This window comes from Temnothorax americanus, unplaced genomic scaffold (genome assembly GCF_048541705.1).
Source record: "Temnothorax americanus isolate GAGA-0224 unplaced genomic scaffold, ASM4854170v1 Scaffold5, whole genome shotgun sequence".
NCBI classification, from domain to species: domain Eukaryota; kingdom Metazoa; phylum Arthropoda; class Insecta; order Hymenoptera; family Formicidae; genus Temnothorax; species Temnothorax americanus.
Window position 1 is genome coordinate 6090438 of NW_027509657.1, and position 26909 is coordinate 6117346.

A 26909-nucleotide genomic window follows, 5' to 3' on the forward strand; every position below is an offset into this window, starting at 1 on the left:
ACCTCACCAAATATCTCACTAGAGTGCTCGAAAAGTCAAAAAACTAAAAACGCTTTGGTTTTAAAACCGGAAAGCTACTAGTAAAAGTATGAAATAGTGGTTTTATAGTGAAACCACTGGAACATGAAGAGTTAAGAATCCGTAAAGTGACAAAGGGTTAAGATTCTTGAATGCTCGAATGTGACAATGGATGATCAGTTTTAATAAAAATACCATATAACATTAAAAAGCCTGGACACGTAGTATGGAACTTTTTCGGAATAAAGTTATTTCCTAGATTTCTATTGTGTTTTTAGGAAAGACGGAATATTCTCGGAATCCATTCCGAAAAGTTTCATAATACGTGCCCTGTTCTTCTTAGCTAAACTTGGTTCATCTTTCCTCTTTTTTCTCACGTTGGAGAGAAAAAGAGAAAAAATAAACTCGTGCAAAATGTTCAGCTAAAATAGAGAGAAAGAACAGACCTTATTTTTCTCGCGAATACCAATCAATTAAATTTTACATATATTTTAATTTTTTTCTTTTACAAAGTTTATCGTCCTCAGTTGTACCTATATATATATATATATATATATATATATATATATATATATCACACGCTCCGCGTAACAATTTTTATGTATATCAGCAGTAACATTCTAATGGAGCGAAGAGGATAAGACATGAAAGGGTAACAAATACTACTACGTGGATACGTAAGTAAATAATATTTATTGTTATCGTTATTGCTAAGGCACTTGTTATCGATATAAAAATGTATCTCACAAATTACATTGCCAATGAGCATATTTAAATACTGACATTAAACAACTAATTGCTTTTGTGTATAATCTCAGATATTATCGAGGCGAATGCGCAGCCTAAGCGGGGAGTTCTCGATCTAAAAATCTATCCTACGCATCAGCGTGGATCGCGAAACTTGTGTTTTCGTCTCGAAAACGTGAAGGCACTTACGTAAGTTTCCGTGTCGCAACGCTCCCCAAAACGTAATCTACACTGAGTTTAAACTAAAAGCAAGATACAATATGGTAAATATTAATCGTTAAATTGTAATTAAAATAATACATCAAACGCGCTTGATTTGCATGACGTTCCTGGAAGACTGTCGGATCGACACCTCGTGACACCGAGAAACGCTACCGATTTCGACGGTAACGCCGATCGGGAAAGGGACGTCGCCGTAAATTCATGTGGCACAGCGAAATCGAATAAAACAAAACTAAAAGGCAGCTGAATAAAATTGGAATTTTGAGATAGGATAAAGCGAATAAAAAAGAGAAACTCAAAACTGAATAAAACTGAAAACGCGTATCCTTAATCCGGCTATTAAAAATGGCATTAAAAATGTCTCGAATACAATCAATCGTGGGATGATCGAACTTATATATGTAAAATAAGAAAAATCACGTTCTCACACCTTGCTCAACGTGCGACGTCCCGCCTTCCAGAGTGTCGGCCCCAAAGATACAGCGAATGACACAAATGTCAAATCAACGTTTACACGATCGCCCGTACTTTTTACTATTTTAAAAGAAAAGAAAAAAAAATCAAGTGGTCGAAGATTCGACATTCGCACGGCCAACCAGTTGAATTAAAGAGACATCAACGCAGGAGCGTGCGAATAACGAAACGCAAATTTCACTCGTTTCTCCGAGGCTTTTCCCGGCGGCGGGGAAAGGCGGGAGAGCCAATATTACAAAAAGTTTTACATGATAAGATTGTCGATGTCCTTAATATACAAAAAGGTGAGAAATTTACGTAACTATTTCGATCTCGTAGCATGCGCGCCTATATTAAGGTAATACAAAATATTAATCTATAATATTCATATTCAATGGACACATTTCATGTAACTTTCCATTGTTTATGAATTTAATTATATATTATTCAATTACGCAAATTTTTATTTACGTAATTTATTTACGTAATTTATTTTTATTACGTATCAATCAAGATGGATATTGTCACTTGTTAAGTGATGAAAATAGTCGCGTAAATTTCTTTCCATATACTCTCAGCTGCCTCTAATTGCATACACACGTTATCTTCTTTATCGGAAACGTTATGATTTCCGATAATAAATAGGCCGTGAGTTAATCCTCGATAACGAAAAAGTTCAATGTTAGCGGCCTCTTTTCTTTCGCACCACTCCAGTACCCTTCGCTAGAGACATGAAGGGCGAAAAAATCCTTATAGATAAAAAATATATAGATAAATCTATAAATACCAGATATTGTTCTCGCTCTGGTAATCTTCATTACATAATTGTATGATAGTATAAAACGCATATGAGAATTTTACAATCTAACAGCATTTCTCGAAAAATATCAATATTATTGCAATTTGTAACAAGAGTATAGACTTTACATATAAAAAAAATATATATATTCTCATTTTGCATTTATCCACGGCAGAAATATTCAGCCGACGATCTAAAACGTCGCTCACTTTTAATAACTACTTCACATAATGTTTTATATGGACGGTTAATGCAGCAAAAAACGATGAGTAAAGTTGTCACATTAATTGATTATAAAGACAAGGCACTCTGCTTTAAAGCATATCGTTCGTAAAAAATTATACTAGAAACAGGATCGCAGACGATATATATGTTTCCAACATATGTATGTACTAATACATATATGTATACATACATATATATACATATACATATCATCGGGATATGTATATATGTATATATATATATATATCCCGCGACTTAAAAGGCTGATTGAACATTGTACAATTCCGTATGTCATATTCGAAATATTGATAAACATTTATGAATCTACTGTATTAAAAACTCTTCGATCTTCGTCCAGTAAACATTACTATTGCTCCGCAACTTCGAAGATCGATGATCTTCGAGATAGTAATACGATGACGAACTTGGTCAGAATTCACAATTTAAAACCCCAGGTTGCCACCATATCTATAATTTAAACTATAATGTATTAGTATCTCTCTCAAGAATTAAAGAGCCAATTATAGCAAATAATTTTCAAATAATAATTATAGCAAATAATAATTTACTATAATTGATAACATTTGTAATAATAACAATTTTCAATTACATGCACCCAAGATAAGAATAGCACCATATCCCTCGCGCGAAAACATGCAACAAATCGGTTCGCGTTAGAAAACTTGAAATTTTTTATAATCCATTCGTAGACCGGTACTCATATAGCATCTTCAAGATCGTCTTAAGTAGTCTTAAGATGCTAAATGGTCATTGGTTGGATGGAGTCTTAAGACTGTCTTTTACCGGACTTAAGACGAGCTTAAATATAATATCTGACTATGTGAATACCGGTCACAATTTCTTTATATTAGCTTTTACAACTAAATCGCATTCTGCGTGCAAAAACCACAGGAAGATACAATTACAAACTGGGAGCATAAATATTGTACGATCTCTTGATACCATCATATGCAACAAAAATCAATGATCTGACAAGACGCGATCGTCAAAGTTCAACGAATATGAATACGGAATAGAAATTTTCGTTGCATATATAAAATATAATATTGTTTAACAAAGAAAAAAATAAAGGAGAAAATGAAAGACTGGAGATATTGACATTTAAAGCAAGTTCGCACATGTAGTCTTTCACTTCTTCCTTCTTTCTTTCCTTTCCTCAGACGGCATATAATAAGATATAAAAATCCTTCTATTTGGATTTTCACAAGAGAAATGCGGCACCGATATATTACAAAGTTACATTGAATGTGTAATTTGACTATTTCTATCACAAGAAAATATTTTTTTTCCATTCAAAATTTCTTCTAACATGTAAGCGAAGCATCAGAATAATCTTTCATTTGATAGGTGAATTTTCCATTAAGCTATCCAATAACTTCCAAAATATAAACTTACATTTACTACGGCATGTTTATACCTACTTACATGCGCATATGAACACACATTTAAATTTATTGGAGTTTTAGAATGTCTAGGATAACTTAATGATAAAATCATTACATATCGAGCAAAAAGCTTGGGTTTATCTCCTGATAATTTCATCATATCACTCCTTATAAAAAGTTTGAGATAAAAAAATAAATATTTCAACGATAATTGTTATCGTGTTGTCGTGGTAATGCATCCCCGCAAAAATCAAAATAGAAAGAAACAAAGAAAAAAATAGGTGTTTAGGTTTGAAGTAGAGACTTAATCCTATCCTTATAGTCTAGTATAGTCTAACCCACAGTACAGAATTATGAAAAAGTAGATTGCATCATTGATTGAAGATATTAAAAACGACGCTGATCAAAGTTGCAATTAATTGACCACAGGTTAATATCTAGATTTGGATAAAGTTTCCACTTCAAGAACCTGAATACCTATCCTTTTAAATAGGCCGACATCCGCCGCAGTATCACTTCTAATCCTATAGCCAAGTCAGCACGTTCTCCGGCTTGGTTGTGTTAGGATTTATGAGTGACTGCACGTCGTCCAAAATATCGGTGCTGAACTCCTCGTTCAGCTGAAACAGTAACAATTGTGGATACAAAAGACCGTATTCAACGAGTTTTAACTAGGCTTGCAACAATTACCGACATGTCAGAGAACCTACCTGAAGTGACGGCAAGAGATCGTCTGTCGAATCGATGTTATCACTCAAGGTCGAGAGATCCGGCGTGTCCATCGGCGCACCTCCGTCTGAAAAAGAATTCATCAAATTCAAAGTATGACTAAACAAAATGTGATATTGTGACAAATACGTACTTATGTATTTATGGCTTCGGTATAATCGTTTCGTAAGATCATTCAACGCACAGTGCCTTTCTGCAATCGGAACAATTGCGCAAAACAATTATTCATAAATCGAAAATTGACTTAATGGCACAGCAAAGCAAGCGAAAACATTCTCTTTAGCCTAGAGTCTCATAAGCGTGATGGTGGCGATGGATTTTGAAAATGTTGCGTAAAAAGGCTTGATATTCCGAAAAAATCGAGAATTTTGAACGGGGCTCTTACCACTCGTGCCGTCCATGTTTTCGTCTATGTTGAGGAAGTCATCGGAGGCCTGAGGTATGGAATATGCAGAACCGAGTCCTAGGCCACTGTCAGCACTCTCCTGGCGCGCATGTTGCTCGTTAATACCCGATAAAAACGGATCCATGGCGACGTCCGTGGTGCTCTGTCGCATCATCTCTTGCTGCAACGATGGAAAAGACGCGTGAATATTGAGCATTACAAATGTCACGCGATCAAATCTCTAGATCGAAGAGCGAACGAGTCACGATGCTAACCTGGCGCATGATTTCCTGCTGCCGCTGTTTCAAGCGTTCACGTTCCATCTGTAACGACTGAAGACGAATCTTCTGCTGGCAGGCTGCCTGTAGACTCTGATTACTTTGGATGCCGCCGGTAGGTTGCTGCAGTTGCCAGTTCTGTGGCAGCATCGCACCGGACGCTGGAGTTCTTTGGAGATGTGATGCTGAAGGAACGATTGCTTATACGAATATATGATAAGAAATGAACATTAGTTAACAATCGAGAAGTGTTGATAAAAGTTATTCACACTGTGGTTAGTCGAAAAAGGTTTCTCACCAAGTGAAACAAATCTTTCAACCTTTGCCAAAAGTCTCGTAAAACTGTCGAGTTTTAATAGTATCTAGAGACACCATTTGTTCGACTTTTATTCAGAAACTCCGGAACGTTACGTATCCATAATTTAATTACATTTAAATCTGAATACTCATAAACTAGAAATAAACTAGAGGAATAATTGAATTCCTAGTCTCCGCACGAAAGCCGATAAAGGATGGCAATCCCAATAATACGCAATAACGAAAATTTGAGAGATGCAAAGCAGCAGAAAGATTTGAATCGTACCGATCCGATTTAATGATTGAACAATGAGCATCAAGAGACTTTTTAATTTTTGGATAAATATTTAGATTCGAAGAGTCTAGAAGAGTCTCGTTCACTCTGAGCAGCACTTATAAGAGAAGCAGGAATTCAATTCAATACTTACGGATTCGCGGATCGAACCAGGAGGTGGTACGAGTCTGATGATTGATGAAATAGATCTCGCCCTCGGCTGTACGCGCCTGTTCCCATCCATCGGGCAGTGGACCGAGCGGGTTGGATTTGCTGCTCTCGACTGCCGCGGCTACCGCGGCCACACTCGCGGCTGCGGCCGTTTTCCGCGGATCCTCCCATGTCGTGGTGCGTGTCAGGTGGCTGGAAAAAAAGTCCGATGTCAGCAGGATAGTAAAAGGATAGGTAAAACTTTAAAAGAAATTTATGAAAAGATCAAGATTCTCGATCTCTGAATCTCGAATAGCACCAAGAATTTAGATTTCAAATGAGATTACGACTTTAAATAGATCTATTTGTATAGAATTCGATTCCACAACCTTTGATCAGTTCTTTGCTTAGGTACTCTTTGATGCATTTCATCGCCATAGGACGTTAAACAAACGAATAAATAAATGTAAAAAATTCTAAGTAAATAAATCCTAAACAAATATGAAAGTATGTATTATTATTACTAACTTGATAAGTTTTCCTTTACCGAAAAATACTACTGTAAGAAAGACTACTGCAGTTGCCAAATAAAAGAAGTACACGAAACTATAAGTAAATGTTAAATTTTGTTTGCTTTTTTTCACAACTACGGTATGTTTTTCCATAAAGAGTCGTATCTACAGGGTGTATCATTTTAAGTGATTCAGCTGAATATCTCAAAGTGAAAGAGATTGGAAAAAATGTTTCAGACAAAAGTTGTTTGGTTCGAAGGGGGACATAAGATGGTGTCCGTGGTTTGACCATGGATGGTCGTTTAAAGTTCACGTGAACGACACCTTTAATTTCTTAAATGAAAACCCCTATTTTTCAATGCATATTCTTGTAGCTAATCTCGAGAACTTTTCAAAACACTATAATAAAGTATTTTTCGTTAAAAACTTTTGGAATTATAAGGCTTGAAAGTTCTAGTATTTTGACATAAAATACAAAATATCTTGTAAAACATTAATTTTTCAGTAATGTTACCTTAATACTTTTATGCACAAAATAATGAGACGAATCAATTGGTATGAAAAAAGGCATTGATTTATCCGAAGGACCCTTTCGAAATTCTTCTTGCATGATTCTTTTCTCCACAAAACTAACGATATAAAACTAACAGTGATGCGAGATAAACGATCGATCCAGGTGTAAATATATTTATCCGACGAATTGTGCCTCCGTCAGGATACGATCGTGCGAAATTTGGCTTCCGTTCGATGTCACATCGAACACTTTAATGCTCGCTCAAAAGCCTGCTCGATCCGCGGAAACTGAATACGCGGCGCGGCACGTACAGTTATCCACATATAGTAGGCGCGTGCTAAAAATACTCCCATTCAAAAGACCGAGGCGAAGCAGCGAGACGACGTGGGCTAAAGCGTAGGTTTTAACGCCCGAAATAAAAGCGATCTTTATCTTACCGATCTTCTATTGTACGGAAAACGCCCGCGAGAGAGATAATTCCCAGATTGTCTACAAACTGCGTCGTTTTGCGAATATCAAACAGCAAACAGTCCCATCCTTATTGAGAAGAATAATTATTTTTCATTTGTACGAAAACAGAATACGTCTGTTAGGAATAAATATTGCATTATTTGAAATGGAAGCGGTTTATTTTTTAATAATTATTCACGCAATATCTCCCGTATCTTTTAATCAGCGGTATATCCTTATATAGCAGCCTCGAATGCGACTTTGCTTCCAGACCGTTTATTGATAACTTATCATTCAATTCTTAATCAAATAAGTCTTGTATTCTGATTTCATAATTTTTTGTCATATTTTGTGTTCAAATAAAACTGTTTTTCTTTTCTTACTCTATCGGGTTCCGAGATTAGGCGAACGTGAACGAACATGACTTATAAAGCACTCGTCGCCGCAACGGCGGATTTCGCCGCGCCATAGTCCGGACGACGGCAAAGGAACTGGAGGAAGTCTGTTTTGCACAGCACGCGCATGTGACGTCATTGCGCGATTATATTTCTGCACCTACACGCCGGATCACAGTGCGACAGACGTACCTGGCGTGACACGTACCTGCCTTGCAACGGGCACGCGTTTGTAAACACCACGGCCCAACACACTCGTTCGGGTCGATTTATTAATCAGATCGAAGCTATTTCGATGGTACATACATACTTACAAGCTTAGCGTTACTTTTTAGGATAAATAAGACTGAAGTTGAAATCAATTTTTCAATCAAAACCATCGAAGCTCTTATAGCGAATAGTTCATTCATTATAATCACTGGTCTATTCATATATAATAGAGTATTCATATCCTATAATTTCTTTATAAAAATATATTTTATTTTATGAAAAAAACGCGTACCCTATATCCTCTCTCTTCCCTTCCTCGTGCTATTCAATATAAAACGTTCCGTTCATAATACCTGGCGATATTACTCCAGAAATTGAAAACAGCGAAAAGCCGAACACCCTGTACAACGACGGCGCAATTGCGCCTCGCACCCTGACCGCGTGCTTCTACGAGCGTGGTTCTCTGTCGCTTTCCGCCGCTCTCGGTTAGAGACGGTTGGCCGCTGTCCAATAAGAGGAGCGGAATTGCGCCGCGCCGCCCCCCCACGCTTGTTACGGGCCGCTAGGAACACCGTGGAGGGGATGAGAGCGCGGGCGGGGGGAGGTAGGGAGGGGCGTTGAGCGACCGAGAGAGCCGAGAGAGCCGAGAGAACGCTAGCGCTAGCGCGTTGGAGAATTATAAAAGAGGCTTCTGTGTGGTGTGGTGTGCGCGCGAGCACACAGCACACGAACTCTACACTCTACGCGGTGTATTTTTACTCCGGACATCACGGCGCCGGACAACTCGTAAATAGACACTCTCGTATGTGCGGACGCTCACCGCTGCTCTCTGCTCTCTTTCGCCGGTTCCCGCCGGCTCTCGCAGAATCCTTGCACCCTACCGTTTTCCCTCTTTTCTCCCTTTACCGCTAAAATGTCCGCGATCTCACCCTCTTCGCCCTTTTGTGAGAAACGGTCACTGCGATCCACCACGGTCCAAAGACCCAAAACTCCTAATGCTCTAACGATACAACTTCGCTGTCGTTGACCCCAGAATTTTTGCACGAATCGGCCGACGAAAGGTCGGGTATCAGATTGTTTGGGACGTTCTTCGTTGTTATTGGGCAGTCCCTGGTTTAAATCCTCGTAAAATTCACAATCCCTCATCACAAGAGACCTCATATACAATGCACAGATCCTCGGATTATACATAGGGATTTAAGCTTACAATAGGTAAGTTTCTATGGGCGATCGCTTTCGGAAAGGTTTTAATAAATAGTCAATTAAAAGTTGCTCCCGAGTGAGTCTTAGTTAGTCGCAGTGTCCGAATTACATTTAGATTTTTGTTTGCGCAATGCTGAAAGGAAACGAGTTAAATAGAAGTACAAGCAGTTTACGCGCGGATATATAGAAAAGTGCAGTCAGAGTTGACGTCGTTGACGATGCTTCGCAAAAACAGATTACTTATATCGACTACGAATCATGTCAATACGAATTGTATTGACATTAATTAGTTTCGGACAATTTAATCTTCAACGATAACACGATAGATTAATCAAACGTTTACTTTAAAGGCGACATAAGATAAGTCTTGCAAGAGAGAGAGATACGTTAGTTAAAATATCATTTCAATTTGTGCCAATATGTAATTGTGCATGTAATATATACATATATATATATATATATATATATCGCTTGCACTTCAAAAATTTAATTTATGCTCCTTTCTTAAACGATTACTATAAGAAAATTGTGCAAAATTAAGAGAAAAGAGAAATCCCAAAGAATCGAAAATAAAGCAATCACTTAAGAAAAATGAGAAATATTATTCTTTTATATTAAAAAAATGTTGAAAAAAAAGTTTAAAATTGATATTTAAAATCTCAAAAGCCAATTTTTAAAAAATAATTTATGACAAATTGTTTTGCAAGGAAAATAAGCTTTATAATAAGATGCTCACATACAAATCTAATATACAAATCTCGTGCACTTAAAAAAAAACGTACTTTAACTGCGAATTACCATTTGGCGAGATTTATCTCGTAGAATACATTGCTATAAGATTAAGATTAACGGAACAACATACGCGATGCGATTAAGATGTCACACGCGATATTTACGATGCTACTCTACGGAAGCACTAGCGGTACGTAAAATTTAGCGATAAAAGCATCTCGACCCCATCCAGATTCACATTCGCGGATAACTATTTCCCGTTTATCTGCACGTGAAATCGCTAATGTCGCGGCGCTTTACGTTCACGAAAATGAGTAACGCGTGTTGGAACTTCACGCTTTTATAGTTAATGGGATCCTTATGGGAGAATGATAATAAACGAGCTGCACGTGGAGATCGTCGACTTATAAGTGCTCGCTTGATTAGTGTTATAATAAAAGCATTTCTCACAATCGCAATATATCCGCGACATTCCTGTATTATCCTATATTAACAATCAACATCCAATTTTTCAGAACTGTTCATTATAGATTTTAATAAACAATATATTTTTAACATACCGAGTTTATTATATATATCCCAATTTTATTGAAATAGATAAATTAAAAATTTATACATTTATTAAGACAAATTATTATTAAACTAAATTTATTTAAAATTCTTTCATTATTTTTTTTAACTTTATTAGAAATATAAATATAACGAGATATGTATACGTCTTTTTCCGTCTCGAATTTATGTCTAAATGTCGCAAACAAATACATAAAATGTAGCGTTCACAGCCAGAGAGGTAGAATATGTTTTTGTCCGTTTCTCCATACGTCGAGCAAATTTCACGCAACGCGCGTTGCTCACGTCGCCTTGAACTTTCGATACGTTCGCCCTGTACTCTCGACGATCTGTCCTCGTATCTGGCATTCACATTTGTCGTCTAAGCTCTCTCGCGTACAGGTGTGTCGGGGTCTTTAGCCTCGGTGCAGCGCGGCGCGGCGCGACGATGTCTCTGCCAACGATGGCGCATCATGACCCCGTCAACGATAAATTTTGCTCGAAAACTCTATTGTCATTCAAATAATTTAGTGTCGAGGGAGAACCGTCTTCGAACTGATCAGAAAATTCATGATTTGATGAAAATACTATTTAATTTGCGTCCCATATTAATTTCTTCTAAATCTTATCCCGACATTTTGTTATGTTTCAGCACGGCTTTGTTAATATATCATGCATTTATTGTATTTCTTTATAGCGCGCTTTTGCAATTTCACACCGCCGCATTCTCGTATCGCGAGCAAAAGTTCGGATGCACCGAAGCTATAGCAAGATATACGTCCGCTGGCTGGTTGACTCGGACTCGACCTTGCAACAGGTCCGATGTCGCGTATAACTTTCACCAAACAAAACGCGCGGAAATATCCGGGTAAATAAATACACCTCTATATAATTTGTGACAATTAACACGTCAGTCGTGCGCCAACCCTAACGAATTTTCCATTTTTGGAAGGGTCGGAAAATGATCCCAGACTAATGGCACTGTTTAAAAGGTCCCGCTTTTACTGACGATTTAGAGTTAGACAATGTAGCTTCTAAACATTTTCAACGGTTCGCAAGGCCAAGATAAATGCAAAAGCCGTCTTTCCTTATAATCAGTCCGTTATTTTCCAAGCTCTCCTGAACAATCGACCGACCGAGGTATATTGCGTATTCCACTCCGATAAGACGTGACTCGACCGTAACTGCTTCGTAAATCGGCGCGAACGTCGGGAAACCTTGAAACGAACGCTCGCGCGCGTCTCCTGCCTGACGAAAGACGAGCATCGCGATAAGAACGCGCTCGAGTGCTAATTAAGAATCATTGTCTCACCTATGTCCAACATAATGATCAAGAAGGAAACTTCCACTGGCGTCGTTAGTTATGAATCTTTGGGAGGGACTTTGAAAACTAAAAAAAATACAATTGAAAAAAATACATAAATAAAAAGATGAAAAAGTACAGTTTAAAATTTAGGATTTTCAGGTTACACGTGTAAACATTACTTTAATTTACTCAAAATTATTATTGTGTATATATTGGGAGAGGGACGCGTCGGCGTCGTCCCCCTCACTAACAGTGCCCGCGTATAAAACCTCTGATTTCGCAATCTTTAAATATTCTGTATAATTGTTTGAGATACAATAAATTTTTTTATAAAAGAGTATTCTTAAAAAATACCAATTCCTAAAATTATATTCTATTTCAATTAAATATCGTCGAGGCTATATGTATATAAAAAGATGCACGTTTAATTGCGACGTGTTAAAATTGCATTAAAAGCAATTGCTATCGCGCATTTAAATTCTCCAATACTTAGGTCATATTAAAAAGAATATATTCGTATGTCAGTCGGATTGTTTAAGGTTTGCTTTCACTGATTAGTTTTCATCGTAGCTTAACGTATTACCATTATACCTGCTGTAGATGCTATTGAGATTCGAACAACATTATATTACGTACAGAGAAAATAAATTTAGATAATGTAAATGATTTACGTTAATAAACTCAGTAAAAGTAACTTTCCATAATTATCAATAGATTTCGATTGATTCCGTACGGAAAGTTTTGTCGCTTTTGCGTACTTACGAAGCGTGCAGCTGTGTTATTTTCCATTTAACGAACATGACACGAGCGCGCGCACACACTTCAAACTCAAAATTAATGTTTTCGAATATCCTCGACATGTTGACTCACGCGTCAAATATGTTCTTTTCTCTGAGAGATGATATCGAACGAATTTTTATCCATTTAACGTGTTTAATCCTTTATACTCATGTGTTTTCTTTTCGTAGCACTGCATGGCATACTTTTCAGAATTTAAGAATAGATTTCTTCGTAATGTCCTGCAAGTCGATCAACAAATACGAAGAAGCAGTACTATGCGATTTTCGCGAAGCGTATTTGTCGCGGTAGCGCCAGGAAATTGAGGAGAATACGTAGAAGTTGAATTGTTCGTCTGGACGCGTAATAGGAAAAAAAAGAAGGATGTTTTCTTCGCGCATTCGGAACGCAAGTGATACCGAAATGGAGAATCGAGTTTTTACAAGACAGTCGGATACCTTCTCTTTTTCGTAACTATACAAAAATGCGATAAACAAAGTGCTTAAAATATACGAAATGCTTTCTCTAATAAGGATGATGCGCGGATATTAATACGCAGCGGCGTGCGATTCGAAATCATCCGACAAACGCTCGGCACATTCGCGGTTGAAATCACGTTTCAATTATGCAAATTAGATTCTAATAAGCCTCAGCGCTGGACAAGATCCAAAAGCTTGGAACGGTCGACGGTAATTGGACAAACGTGTGTGGAAAGGAAGAATGAAGAAAGGTCAGCGAGTCAGTGAGTAAGTCTTCATGGAAAATGTTCAGTGTGCGGAAAAAATTAGTATAACATTACATTTAGAGCGTTAAACTAATTTTTTCTTATTGAGAGCTTCAATTTGCCAACATTTTTTTTTAATGACATTTTAAAAAAAGTTGGTAAATTAAAGCTCTCAATAAATAACATAAAAGTTCCAAAGCCAATCCTTAGGAAAATAAGCCTTTTAAAAGAGTAGTTTGGAAATAATTATTTTTGTTATTTTATTATATTTTTAAATGATACTTAAATAACGTTTTCTGCCGAAGACGGGACCGAAGAAACACTCGTGTTTCTCAATGATTTTGCAATAATATCACGATGATGGGAATAGATGCACTTGTTGCAGAAATACGAATATGCCGCATGCATATTTTTACCTAATTTATATATTCTTACGTGTCGTCTTTCTGTTCGTTTTTTTCGATCTACGCACTGACGGGAATGATCGACTTCAAGACCAATTAAGGATGTAGAGCAATACGATAACGGCACTTAATGTAAAGTATGGAAAGTACAAATATCATAATAATACTTTAAGCCTGATTAGATATGTCAACAAAAAATATAAAAGCAAGCGTAACAGCTAAAGCGTCAATTATAATTAGCGAACCTCGCAAGAATTTTCCGCAAGAGTATATAATCTAACGAAATATATAACGAAGACCTCCAGAGATATATTATACATATGTATAACAGTAATCGTCGTTGTTTACATGATAGATATTGCTGCATTGTTAGAGAGAACGAAAAGAGACGGTCTTCGCGCGGTCATTACCGCATAATGCAGCGAGCGTGCAACTCGCTCCGCTGCACCTTGCATCGCGCTTTACCGACGAGCTCACGCTCGCTGAGCCTCGTATTACGCCTATCGAAAAAAAAAAAAAAACCCGAGCTCTCTGCACTCGGCTTCCGTAAAATTCGCCAACGTTTCGTAGAAAAGATGGAGTGCGCGTTTGACTCCAAAAAACTGAACTTTGACGAGAAAAGAAAAAGAAGAAAGAGAGCACGTTCACGTTCTTTCCAGCACGTTTTCAGATTAGTTGCGTTAGGGAAACGGAGAGAGCGCGTGCGGTGGAATGCGAAAGGACTAATTTACTTTGACGTATATTGCAAAAAAAAAAAGATGCCGATAGGGAAATAAATAATTAATCGTCGGCTTCCTTCCTTTCGTGCGCCTTTGTGTTCTACTTCCCGTATTGGGAATGAGGAGGCGAACAGGAGGAAGGTACTTTCAATTCGCGCATAAATTAGCGCAGGAAAAACTGGTAGCGTAACACGCGGTAGAACTTTGACGTAATGCGCACCGAAGAACCTTCTCATTTCCTCTATGCAAATTATTCGTTTTCCAATAATCTGTTCTCCAATAATCCGTATTCTATAACATCATCCATTTTCTAACAATTTCTTAATAATAATTTACGCGGCATGCTTTTGCGAATTCATTAATTTGCAAAAATATACTTTCGCTGAACGAAAATTTTCCGTTCTTCAATCTTCTCGCGAAATTGATTAAAGAACGTAATATTTATCCAACGTATTTAAAAACGAGTGTCCTCGTAAAAATGACGACTCATTCAACTCATTTGATCATTTCTCATTGATCATCCTCGCGATAATGTATCAGCAAATTTCGATAAGGAAAGATACACGCAAAAAGACGCAGCGCGTAATTAGAGCACAATTAATCCATTAGCTTCGCTTTCCCCCAAATTGCTTTGTGTCTCAATGATAAACTGCCTATATAATAAGCTTTACTGTGTTCGTGGCGCTATCTAAAATAAACATATCGTTATGTAATAACGCGAAATAAATAACCATTTCGTAATTCCCTTCTGACCCTATACAGGTAAAGAGATTAACACGAACTTTGGTCCAATTGACAGAACTCGTGAAAAAAGCAAATAAAAGGAGAGAACCGAAATTAAAAATAACGTCTTACAAAAAGATCAAAGATATGCCGCTTTTTATACCATCGTTTCGCTACAAAATGTGCTACGAAGTGTTCCCCCCTTTTTTTTCTTTGTTCGAAGAAAACTGTATTAGCTTGCAGTTTTATGGGCACGGTGGAAATGTAGATGTTCTTTGAAAGAAGCACGTCCTTTTACAATTTTTCAATATCAGGTAGAAAACGAGGTGTATGCGCCGATGAAACGGAAATGATTGACCAGGTAAGATTTTTCTGAATGAGAAGGTCAGGTAAAGGGACTATCTCTCCTCCTGGCAATCTTGAACGTGTCTCTACAAGTTACACGACAAGAAGTGCAGCATGTATACAAATATTTACAGAAAATTTCAAAAGCTGACGCAATTTAAACAGTTTAATTTATATATAAAAATCTGAACTTCATGAAAGTTAAATGAATAACGAAGGTATTTTGTCAAATTTCAAATCGTCGTTTTAGGTAGTAAATTATCAATTAAATTAACGAATCAATAATAAGCGTACATATATAACATTCTAGAACTTCGGCATCTTAACTTTAATGATGCATTTTCCGATAACTTTAAAATCAATCTTTTTCTCTTTAAAAGGCTAAAATACCTAAAGAAAAAATAATCTCACAATTAATAATATAAAATATCAAGCACGAAGATAAAAAGTTTTTCAAAGCGATTATGCAAAGATCATAGGATATTTATTTCTTTACTTAACAACTTTTCTGACATACCTATACTATTTTTATTTAAATAAAAAAACGTAATTATAATAACAAATAAAAAGAAATATGCAATCTATGCAAATCTGTGAATGTAAATGTAGAAATATAAATGTGTGTGTTTTATCATTTAAATCTTTATTTAAAGATATAATTTAACAGTCGACGGAAAAAGACGTGTCTAGACAATCAAAAGTAGAAACGTGTTCCGTAGAATTTCGCCAATTTCAGAGGTAAAAGGTGATGCCCGTGAAGATAATCCCATGATTTAAAATAGCGTGTCGACCACGGTAGTCTGGGTGGGCAAGAGGGGGATTATTGGAATAGGGAAGGGACGCGAAGCGAGAGGTACAAGTTACGGAGTTTCTCACGACAGGTGACACGTGAGGACCCGGCAGTCACGGCAGTGCAGGTGGATCAGGTTGGGAAGCGGAGATGCGCGGTGGGAGGCCCAGGCATGCCACCAGAGGCATCCGACAGCCGAGAGAGAGACTGTATCTCAGAGGTGAAGCTAAAGGGTCCCCTTCTCGGGCCCTGTCTTATAGCGCCTGTAAACCGCGATCGCTTTCAATGATCACCGCGTTACGAGATATAGGCAATCCGCAATGTTACTTTCAACGGCAAATTTTCCAACAACGTCACCTCTCCTTAAGGAAAAAAATATCCAGGCAATAGTTTCCGAGATACCAACAAAGAAATGCTCGCGAAAGGGATTGTTCGCGCGAGCTTCGGAACAAGTATAGCTGATAGATTTTTTTCCCAATTAATTCAGATTAATTTTGCATTAAGAGAATTTTAGTCGAAAGATTTCAGTTACGAAAGGCTTGCGACGTTGAAAAATATAAAATTATATGAAGAAAATTAATTATTTTCGCTAAGAGGCAGTCGAGTAAAAACGTTAATCAAAGAAAAAAAAGACAAAACGTGTGCTGTCTTTATTTTATCACAAGTTTACTTTTTCTAGAAACTTTTCTCTGATTCTCTCCATTCGTCTGTCAATAAAAAATATATAGGACAAATCGTAACGTATGTTTACTCGTACCACTTATTCTCCAAAATTCTTAAAATTCCTGCATCAATAATGACGTCGTTCATTTACCCCAGTATGCTAATTAGCGCATTCACGTCGGCTGTGTACGCTGCATGACCGAGTGCCGTGGACGTTCCCGCTCGGTTCCGAGGGCAAGGGACGTTGGCAGCAACGAAGATGAGGCTTTAACGGAGAGACCGAGGACGCGTCTTTCTTTCCCGTCGCCGACTCCCCGGGCCCCCCTCACTCCCAAGCGCGATGAGAAACGGCGGGGGTCTCGGCGAAGGCGCAGCGAGAAAGGCGAGACAGAGAGAAGACGAGTAAGCCGGCGGCGCGCGGCGCGACGAGACGATTTCGGGATTGAGATACGTGAGACTTCGACAAAAGGCATCATTATCGGTGGCGACGTGTCGCAAAACAATCGTCGTCCAATGGACCTCGGCAACGCGCACCCGACTGGAAATTTTCCTAATCTCAGTCTTAGGAGAACAAAAGATTCCCTACCTGTTCGGTGTATACATGGCGTCCCTGACCAAAACTACCTGTTGCCATCCCAAATCGGGGGTGAAACCTATCGTTAGAGGAATGACGAGCGAGTTCGAGACCCTCTCTGTATACATAGACATATAATGCATTTTCCGTCTGTACTTTTATGCGAAGGTAGATTAGGCTGACGACAAATCCGTTTGAGTGCATTGGTTTTTTTTTTTTTAGCTACCTTAAGCTACGACCTTAAGAATATTTGTTCGAAGAGAAGATGGAAAAGGTGAGATAAAGGGAGGACGCATTTTCAGGAAAAGGTTTCGTAGAATCGTATGCTGTCTCCCTATCTGCCTTTTCCTCATCCTCTTCGAACGTCTCGAATCACGTAACAACAAGGGGGAGTAACAACGCGCGGTGACAGTGGTGACACACGCGACCGCTGCCCGCGGGCCGCGGGGAGTCCGCACTTACTTGAGGAAGTAGATCTGGCCCTCGGGGGTGCGCGCCTGCTCCCATCCGTGTGGCAGCGGGCCCAGGTCGTCGACCGTGCTGATGACGTCGTAGCTGCGCTGCTTCTGATGATGGTGGTGACGCGCGTGCGGCTGCGGCGCGTGTTGCGCCGCCTGCTGTGCCGACGCGTACGTCTGCTGGAGGGAGGCCGGGCTGCTGTGTGCGCGGGGATGCGAAACGGTGAGGTTGGCCGCGGCGGCCACCGCGGCGGCGGCCGCGAGCGCGCTCGCGGTGCCGTTGCCGCCGCCGCCGGTGCCGGCGCCCGCGTTGCCGCTGCCGGTACCCGCGGGACCCGCGGCGTTACCGCTGCCGCCGCCGCCGCCGCCGCCGCCGGTGTTGTTGCCGTTGCCGTTCGCGCCTCCGTTAGGCGCGCCGGCGCCGTTCGGCGTCACCGCGACGCCGAACGCCGAATCCGCGGAGTTCTCGCGCGAGTGCGAGATCGACGGGCTCTTGCTGCCGGTGGACGGCGGATTGAAGAAGGAATCCGGCAGATTGCGCATGCGCAGCGGCACCTGCAGCGGCCGCTTCGAGTCCGGCTTCAGGACGGTGTCGAAGAGCGCCTGGAGATCGGACTCGGAGTTCTGGTCGACCCTGACGACGGGATTGCTCTTGGACAACTGGTCCACGTCTTGATTCAGCGCCATTTTGGATCACAAAACGCTCGGCTCGGCTCGGCTCGCACCGCACGCTCTCTTCTCTCCTATGTCCTACGCCCCGTCGCGCTCGCGCGGTCCTCCTCGTCCGTATCAGCGGCTCCTCGTCGCACCTTCCGCGCCTTTCTCGTACCTATATGCGTATCCGCGCGACACGGCAGCTCCGTCTCGTCCTCCGTCGGCTCCGTCTTCCTCCCGCGCGGCGTACTCCTACGATCGTCTCATTCCCGCGGAATCACCGTGCCCTCGTCCACCTGTGCGTTTCGTCGCGACGGAGTAACAAAACAATCGGAACGACGTCGTCTCGTCGTCGTTGCCGCCGCCGTTGCCGCTGTCGGGCACCAGCAGCGTTCCCCCGCGACACCGATGGGGATATAATCCCTCGCCGCCCTCCACCACGCCGACTGTCTCCACACTGCGGCTCCACTCGATCGCTTCCCGATCTCCCCCGTGCGTCGTTACGGCTGGCTCGCACCGTTCGAGACTGGCTGACGAGACTCGAGCGAGCTCTTCTCTCGATCCCACCTCTCCGGCTCGCCGCCCTACCTGCCTGCGTGGTTGGACTCGTGACGAGTGCGAGAGCACGGGAAACGAGACCTGAGAAAAAAGAGTGAGAGAAATGGAGAACGAGCGAGAGAAAGAGAGAGAGGGGGGGTGAGGAGGGGAGCGCTCTCTCGATCCTCCAGAGATCCCGCCTAGCGCTTAAGCGCACGGCTGGTAGCGCTTCGCCTAGCGGTCGGAAGTCGGAACGATAACGCACGAGACGTTCCCTACTTCTCTCCGAGGTCGTCTACGCGCGAGAACGATCGAGGACGTTGTCCGTCTTCCAGGAAGTCCCCCTGAGAATAGTGAGAATTCCGTGGTAAACGCGGCGATGCACCACCACCACCACCACCACCACCACTGCTCGGGAGAGGAGTGTGGAGACGGAAGCTCCGGGGTCACTCTCGTCGTCTCCGCGCTCCACTGTTCCCCGATACGCCACTGCGGTGTTTAACGACGGCGGCGAGGAACATGACGCGCAAAACGGGACTGTTCGGGATTATGGCACCGCGCGGATGGTTCTCTCCGGCACCGAGAGCGCCGATCGAGGGCCGTCGGGCGTTTCGCGAGAGAGGCACTTTCGATGAAGTCGCGATCTGCACGAGCGCGACCCGACACCCGACACCCGACGCGTTGTCGCGTTAACGCCGCGCGCGGCGGCACACCAGAGCACCAGCGCGAGCGGCGCGGACGGCGCGGGGAAGCGCGTGGGAAGGAGGAGAAGGAGGAGACACACACGGCCGACCCGACTCCCGACGTCCCGACCCCCGGGCTCTTGCCTCTTACCGTCCCGGTCTCCGTGCGAGAACTGCTGCTCGGGCTGCTCCGAGCTCCGAGGTGCCCCGTGCGGCTCCGATACCTCCTTCGTCTCTCGTCGCCTCTTGCGTTACGTTGACTCGGCCTGGCCCTGGCGGTGATCTGGCAACAACCTGCGCCGCACCAATGATGCCGCGATGCCGCAGCTCGCAGCTTTGGCAACTCCGCACTCCGCGCCCCGCCGCGAGCCTCCGGTCGGGAAAAAGCCGCGTGTCTCTCTCTTTCTCTCTTTCTCTTCCCCCGTCCCGCTGCGCGGTGTCGGATCTCGCCCCGAGCCCCGAAGCGCCGCGGCCGAGCCAACCCAAGCCAAGGCGAGTGGCGTCAGCCTGTTGCTCCTTCTTGGCGAGCCACTGGCTCCGAACAGCTCCGAACTACTCCGTAGTTAGTCCGAACTAGTCCGAAGTCCGAAGTAGTTGGCGCCGGGCGCGCCAGCGGGGCGGCGGGGGAGAGAGAAGAGCACGCCTAGGCGAATACTCAACGCGCGCGTCCGTCGACGCTATCGCGTCACTGCTCCGTCAACAGTTTTCCCTAAGGGCAGTCTCGATTGAATTTAATTTTCGTTTTCATATGTTAAGCAACAAAACGTTAATGATTCTATGCATTAACAAAATAGCACGATTATTATTTGAATAATCGAAATTCTAGGAATTTTTAGATATTTTTAATGGATGTTTACTCTTCCATACAAATAATACACATTCTCGCTGCGTTTCAACGAGAAAGCGACTTTAAAACACAGAAAAATGAGCTCGATCAATTTTGGATACACGAAAATGAATTATTGATCACGACACCAACGTATAAGTGAAAACGCGATGCGTTAACGATTCATAATTTTGAGGGGTATTCGTGTAAAATTTAAACGAGATTTAAAATTTCGTGACAGTCGTTTGAAATATATCGAACTGCGATTCTCGAAATATCGAAACGCTCGAACCAAGTTGTAACAACGTGATTAAATGAAATCCGAAAACTTTTATCAGGTATTAGAAATGGTCCAAGCGATGAATAAACTTCAATTATTCTATGTTCATTTCTGCGATATTGTAAAATATTCACTCGCGATCATTGAAAATAGGCTTAAGAAGTAATTGAGCAGAGTGCAGAGGGCATCGCCCAATAACAGCCGACTATCGAACGGAACACAGCCAATCGCGCTTCAGTTGCTTACCGTTTCCATTCTATAGCCAAAATGGCGTAACCAATCATTCGGCTCACCTTTCGTAGGCCTAATTCGTAGTCCGAGCCAGCTTACATTCAAGATCGTCTTAAGTTTGGTCAGAAGCAATCTTACGACTCTATCCAATTAACGAAATTACCGTGTAGCGTTTCAAGATTGTTTTTTCTTTTTATTTAACTTTTCTTTCCGATATATGACTTTTCTCTCTCTTTCTAATCATTCATCTTTTTTTTTCTCTCTCTCTCTCTGTCTCGGTTATTTGTACAGATACGCACCGAAATCACCGAATCTATCTCTCTACATATCTATGCTCCAATCAATGAATGCAAACGTCGCAGTAAACAAAATTTAAACCGTACCCGTCCGTACGATTGAGGGGAAAAAAAGGAGTAACCACGTGTGAAATGGCCGAAATGTCGGAGTTGTACGGTGAGAGTGCGAATGATACGAAAATCGAAGAGCATCTGGAGGAGAGCTTGATAAGTCAGGATGACTATAAAAAACTGAAGCGAGAGAACGAGAGCTATCGGCAGGAGTTGCATGTTCTACGTATGAAGCTGGAGGCCAGCGATGCGGTCAGAAGAGATCTTGAAGAGTCCAACGAGGCTTTGGAGAAAAAGCTTACGCGATACCTGACGATGGTAGACGCAACGCGAAAAGAGACAACCGAAAAGTAAGGGGGCCATGGGATTTTCCCGTAAAGATTAATTAACTACCTGTACACGCGCAAAGTGGAAACAATCATTTGTTTCCGGAGCTTTTAATTTTGACGCTTTACAACTTATATATAGTTGATTAACTTTGGCATAATACAACTTGTATATAAAATCAACTGTTCGCCGTTCAATTATTATTTAAAAGAATAATGGCCCTTTTTTTGAATGCCTTTGATCGTATTGAATATTAAAAAGATGAATTTTAAATACTCTTACATGCGTACTCTTTTTTTATTCTTTTTATTTTTTCAACTAAAATTGTATTACATATATATTAATTACGTTAGCCTCAATGAAATAAAACTACGTGCGTTGTCTTCATACATTAGGTACGCGGCTGCTAAACAAGAATATGAAAATCAGATTGCTGATCTAGAAACGAACGTAGGAAAATATAAGGAAATAATTAGGAAGATGCAGGATGAGCTGAGAAAATATGTGCTACATGAGAAACCGTGTCAGGAAGAACCTGCCACGGAAGAAACTTCAGTATCGTGTCAACGGAGCGTCGATAAATTAACTACGCTTCTCTGCACTGAACAAAACAATGTGAAGGAATTGAAGGAAAAACTTGCGGACCTGGAGGAACGGAATGAGGAGCTTAGCAATAATTATCAGGTAAAACGAGCTACGATTTGTATTTGTTGATTGTAACGAAAAGTTAATTGGGAATATCTTAACAGATAACGCTGGCGCAGCTTATGAAAAAAGAGGAGGCATTGGAAAACGCACGGGAAACTGCTAGAGAATTAACGGCGAGTCTTAAGGAATTGGAACTGTCAAGGGTGACTCCTGCCAGCGATACGTGTAAAGGTAAAATAATAATTAATAAATGAAAATGCAATATTTAATTGTTCATAGATTTTTCTAAAATTGTACAATGTTTCCAGGTAATTCCCTATTTGCCGAAGTCGAAGATCGCCGGCAACTGTTGTTGGATAAAATGAAAATACTCACGAATAAGTATAATGAAGCAAAGCGAATGCTGAATACAAAAATGTCTGAAATCAAGCTGCTGAGGGCAGAGAAGAACGCCATGGCCAGAAAATGGGAAATTGATGTAATTGATACGTTGCAAGAGAACGCAGATCTTCTGAATCAGTACAAAAGAAGAATCTTCGAACTTGAGAATAAGCTGAAGTCGGAAATAATAAAGAATAATCAGATGGAAGAAATTCAATCCACAGATGACAGCTTTAAGTAAGGCTGCGTTCCGATATTTACTGCCCCAGCGTTGAAAATCTATATTTTATGCCACGCATACTGTAGATTTTCGATACTGGCAGTGAATATCGGAATGTGAATAGCGGCCTAAGAAAACATTTCTATTTAATAAATCTGGTTTAATGTATGATATATGTAACGGTAAGACATAGATGTATCTTTTAGTTACGCTCGATCATTGTTAGTCAAGAAGGGGCAAGAGATCATGGAGTTGAATGAAAAAATCGAGAAGCAAGCTATGCAGATACTAGTGCAAGAGGAAGCGAACCATAACATTTCGAGACAGCTTCGTCGTTGGCGATCGAAAGCAATGTCTTTGGAGGCGAGTATCCATCTCTGGAGGAAAAAAGCGATCATATTTTGCTACTTAGATTTTTTTTAAATAGAATCCCTTTTTTCTACCTTTTCTAGACTCAAATTCTGGCAATAAAAGCGCACTTGGAAGCGGAACAGACAAATGATGATAACAAAGCCCTCCTTGAAGCGATTGAGAGTTGCAAAATTTCTGGTAACGTGAATTTTGAAGAGACCAGTGGTGATTCAGGAATTACACCCGATATATTCATGCCGGAGAATAATACATATCAAGGAGATTCAACAAAGGTGACAGAGGAGCCGGTGGTAGGGGATTCCGCGAAAGAATTTGAAAGACCTGTTTGTGTACGTTTCGCTGACGACACTAAAGACGCCGAGAGTAAACCTTTGAAAAAACAAGCGAAACAACGCGACTATCCCGTTATATCCTACACTGAGAACGATACGTGATGATTCAATTTCAAATGTACTTTTTGCTTAGAAATAGAATTATCGAAATAAAGAGGGGAACAATTATGCGTATAAGAGATCCAGATGTATTTTTTAAGCAATTTAATAAGAAATATACAAGTTAATTGCAACATCGTGTTTTGCTACATTACCTCTATCAATAGAGTTAAATCTGCCGCGAATTTCACTTTCTCTCGCTAGAGGACTCGCCTGTCGACACAACTGTCGACGGTCTACGAATTATATGCACGTTGGTATGTATACATACGCGTAAATTTTTCTGCTGCATTCAAACGAGAGCTCATCCGCTTGTTGTTTGTCGCGAAGAATCGTTTTCTCTCGAATTAGTCGGTGACAGCGAGAATTGTCGGGACTGTATCCCGCAAAAAGATTACGAAGCCACGTGACAGCATTTGAATCGAGATCTCCACGCTACACCGCGAGACACGCGAGTGACACAGCTTTATTATGTTGTCCGCGGCCCCGATTATATATGTGAGGCGTTGCGTTAAAATATAATTAAGGCGTTTGTAAAACTGCTGAATGATGGAGCACTCGAAGAGAGCCAGATCTGAGGAGTTGAAAATTCTCGAGCCGGTTTTAATAAAAACTGACACGAACGACTGCATACGTATTGACAAAAACGAGGTGAGAAGACATAGCCTGCCTGAACAAGGCCCGTTCTTTTCAGCTGAACTTCGTGCGCCCGGTTCATCTTTTATCTTTTTCTCTCCGACGTGAAAAGAAAAAGAGGAAAGATGAACCGTGCGGAAGTTCAACCGAAAAGAACAGGCCTATGTCGATACCTAGAAAAATTCAATGCATACGATCAATGTTGTGTAATAAATCGCGTATCTTTTAAACGCATGTCAAAGATATCCTTACGACTTTACGATGTTGTTTTGTAAAGCTTGTTGTCCAACATCTTGATTCCGCAGAATATAATTTTTTCTCTTTTAATGCAGTTTAAAATTGGACGCGCAAGAGACAATGATGAGATTATATTGGATATCAATATATCTAGAAGACACTGTGTCTTTAAATGTCGAGGCGATGACGAATGGACGATTACGGATGTAAGCTCTACCTCGACATTTGTCAACGACGTTGCCATTTGTTCCGGGATAGAACAGAAAATCTACCCTGGTGACAAGATACAATTTAGTCCCAATGAAACGTTCAAATATCAATTTACTTTTGCCGAAAGAGATCATTGCGCTAAGAAGCCGCGTATAGACGAAAAGATACTCGACACTGTTCTTGTAAAGCAGAAAACGTTTGCCGAAAATCAAGAGTGCCAGAGGAAAGAGCTTAAAGATAAACTTGAAACAAAGCAAAAAGAGCACATCGAATTAAAGCAACAGCTCGAAGATCTGTTGACGCAACAAACCATGGCTAAAGACGATAAGGAGAATTTATTAAAACAAATTACGGCATTGGAAGATAAAATAAAGGCGTGTAATGCTCAGGAAGGAAATTTGAATAGCATGTATTCTCAGTTATTGGAGAAGTTGGAGAAGGAAAGACTGCAGTTTGAAGTGAGGCTAAACGAGGAGAAGCAGAAGTGGCAAGAAGCGTTGGACATGAGCAAACAAGAAAAAGAGATGTTAGAGGTCAAAATGAGGGATCAAATGGAGAAATGGAGAGAGGAGCAGCAAGCCGAATGGAGAAGGATGATGGAGAACAAGGTAAAGGAAGAAAAAGATATTCAGGCCCAGTTATTGAATGAGAAGATCGTGTTAGAAGCGAGATTGAAAGAAACGGAGAAAGCTTTGAAGGAACAGGAAGCAAAAGCAGAAACTTCGCAGACGATATTGAATGGTATGTTCTAATTAATAAATACAAATTTTATAAAAATACACAGATTGTTTTACATAACGCTATTTTTTAATAACGTACTTTTTGATTTGACAATTTATCACGCGCTACTGAATCGTTGGGTTTTTTTTTTCAGCAAACACAAACGAAACTATCGCAAGTACATCAGAGTGTATATTTTTAAATTTGGATCAATACGAGGTTCCGGAATATGAAATAATAGATACGATAGATCTGACTGCGATAAGTCAAAATATTCTGGAGACTAATATTAAGGAAAACGTTCTTGGAAAAGTGAGCGACATTATGGACGAGCAGTTGACGTGTACCATATGCTCGGAATTATTTGTGAAAGCTTCGACGTTAGGTTGCGCGCATACGTTCTGCAGTCACTGCATAAAAATGTGGAATAAAAAACGGAGAGATTGCCCTGTCTGTAGGAAACCAGTAGTATCGATGACCAGATCGTTAGTTTTAGATAATTTTATTGAGAGTATGATCGAAAATTTGCCCTCCGAACTTAAAAATAGGAGAAAGGAGATTATACAAGAAAGAGAAGGTAAAGGGTTCTTTTAATTATAATAATATTTCATGCATTCACGGCACTCTTTAATCGACTGTATGTTTCAGTATTAGTTGCAGGAAAGAAGAAACAGTTTTAAGCGCGAGTTGGATGAAACGCAAGAAGACGGATACTATAACATTGTAATTTTTAATTTTTACGTTAATTATATATTAAGAAAAATATTCGTTATTGTCTAGTTAGTCGATAATCTGTACCGAGTGTTGGTGAAGTTTTGCTCTCTGGCCCAGTTTCACAAGTGTCGGTTAACTTTTAATCTTGGATTAGCTCATTCTTCGTCTCTTTCTTAAGGAGGACGTTAGAAGGAGACGAAGAGTGAGTTAATCTAAAATTAAAAGTTAACCGACACTCGTGAAACTGGGCCTTATGCTCGAAAATTTTCAGGTCTTTTTATAAAATGAAATATTTGAAACATCTTTTTTGTATTTTGCCATTTAATTTGCATTGTCATATAATAGCTAAAGTATGCCGTTGTATGTGATTAATGAAATATTTTTATAAAACATTTTTCTACTTATTATCTTACGTTCTTATACT

The 26909-nt window shown here is 40.5% G+C and overlaps 3 protein-coding genes across 8 annotated transcripts; 2 read left to right on the plus strand and 1 right to left on the minus strand.

Moving 5' to 3' along the window:
* Positions 1–692: 692 nt before the first annotated feature.
* Yki (Transcriptional coactivator yki) lies at positions 693–20441 on the minus strand. Of its 6 annotated transcripts, none has more exons than XM_077417604.1 (8): positions 20057–20438; positions 18036–19324; positions 5988–6196; positions 5260–5447; positions 4985–5165; positions 4733–4792; positions 4581–4666; positions 693–4490 (listed from the first exon to the last, which is right to left on the minus strand). In XM_077417604.1, exons 2-8 carry the CDS (start codon positions 18716–18718, stop codon positions 4395–4397), a joined length of 1503 nt encoding a protein of 500 aa, XP_077273730.1. In that variant the 5' UTR covers positions 18719–19324; positions 20057–20438; the 3' UTR covers positions 693–4394. The 6 variants fall into 6 exon arrangements, with proteins under 6 accessions (XP_077273730.1, XP_077273729.1, XP_077273728.1 ...); XM_077417603.1 differs by having other exon boundaries at positions 19502–20438; XM_077417602.1 differs by having other exon boundaries at positions 19488–20438.
* Positions 20442–21565: 1124 nt separating this feature from the next.
* Positions 21566–24048, plus strand: Spindly (spindle apparatus coiled-coil protein 1 spindly). Its single transcript, XM_077417587.1, has 6 exons — positions 21566–21939; positions 22312–22600; positions 22666–22795; positions 22873–23182; positions 23372–23528; positions 23618–24048. The coding sequence occupies exons 1-6, from the start codon at positions 21671–21673 to the stop codon at positions 23969–23971; spliced, it is 1509 nt and encodes a 502-aa protein (XP_077273713.1). The 5' UTR covers positions 21566–21670; the 3' UTR covers positions 23972–24048.
* Positions 24049–24186: 138 nt separating this feature from the next.
* On the plus strand, positions 24187–26875 carry LOC143903726 (uncharacterized). Its single transcript, XM_077417589.1, has 4 exons — positions 24187–24619; positions 24937–25792; positions 25926–26348; positions 26420–26875. The coding sequence occupies exons 1-4, from the start codon at positions 24515–24517 to the stop codon at positions 26449–26451; spliced, it is 1416 nt and encodes a 471-aa protein (XP_077273715.1). The 5' UTR covers positions 24187–24514; the 3' UTR covers positions 26452–26875.
* The last annotated feature ends 34 nt before the right edge of the window (positions 26876–26909 follow it).

Coding starts and splice junctions, on each gene's coding strand:
- Yki (XM_077417604.1), bottom strand. CDS start 18,718: ATGGCGCTGAATCAAGACGTGGACCAGTTGTCCAAGAGCAATCCCGTC. Junction 6,197..18,035: donor GGCCAGATCTACTTCCTCAA/GTAAGTGCGGAC, acceptor CTTTTTTTCCAG/CCACCTGACACGCACCACGA. Junction 4,667..4,732: donor CCGAAGCCATAAATACATAA/GTACGTATTTGT, acceptor ATTCTTTTTCAG/ACGGAGGTGCGCCGATGGAC.
- Spindly (XM_077417587.1), top strand. CDS start 21,671: ATGGCCGAAATGTCGGAGTTGTACGGTGAGAGTGCGAATGATACGAAA. Junction 21,940..22,311: donor CGAAAAGAGACAACCGAAAA/GTAAGGGGGCCA, acceptor TTCATACATTAG/GTACGCGGCTGCTAAACAAG. Junction 23,183..23,371: donor TCCACAGATGACAGCTTTAA/GTAAGGCTGCGT, acceptor TGTATCTTTTAG/TTACGCTCGATCATTGTTAG.
- LOC143903726 (XM_077417589.1), top strand. CDS start 24,515: ATGATGGAGCACTCGAAGAGAGCCAGATCTGAGGAGTTGAAAATTCTC. Junction 25,793..25,925: donor TTCGCAGACGATATTGAATG/GTATGTTCTAAT, acceptor TTTTTTTTTCAG/CAAACACAAACGAAACTATC. Junction 26,349..26,419: donor GATTATACAAGAAAGAGAAG/GTAAAGGGTTCT, acceptor TGTATGTTTCAG/TATTAGTTGCAGGAAAGAAG.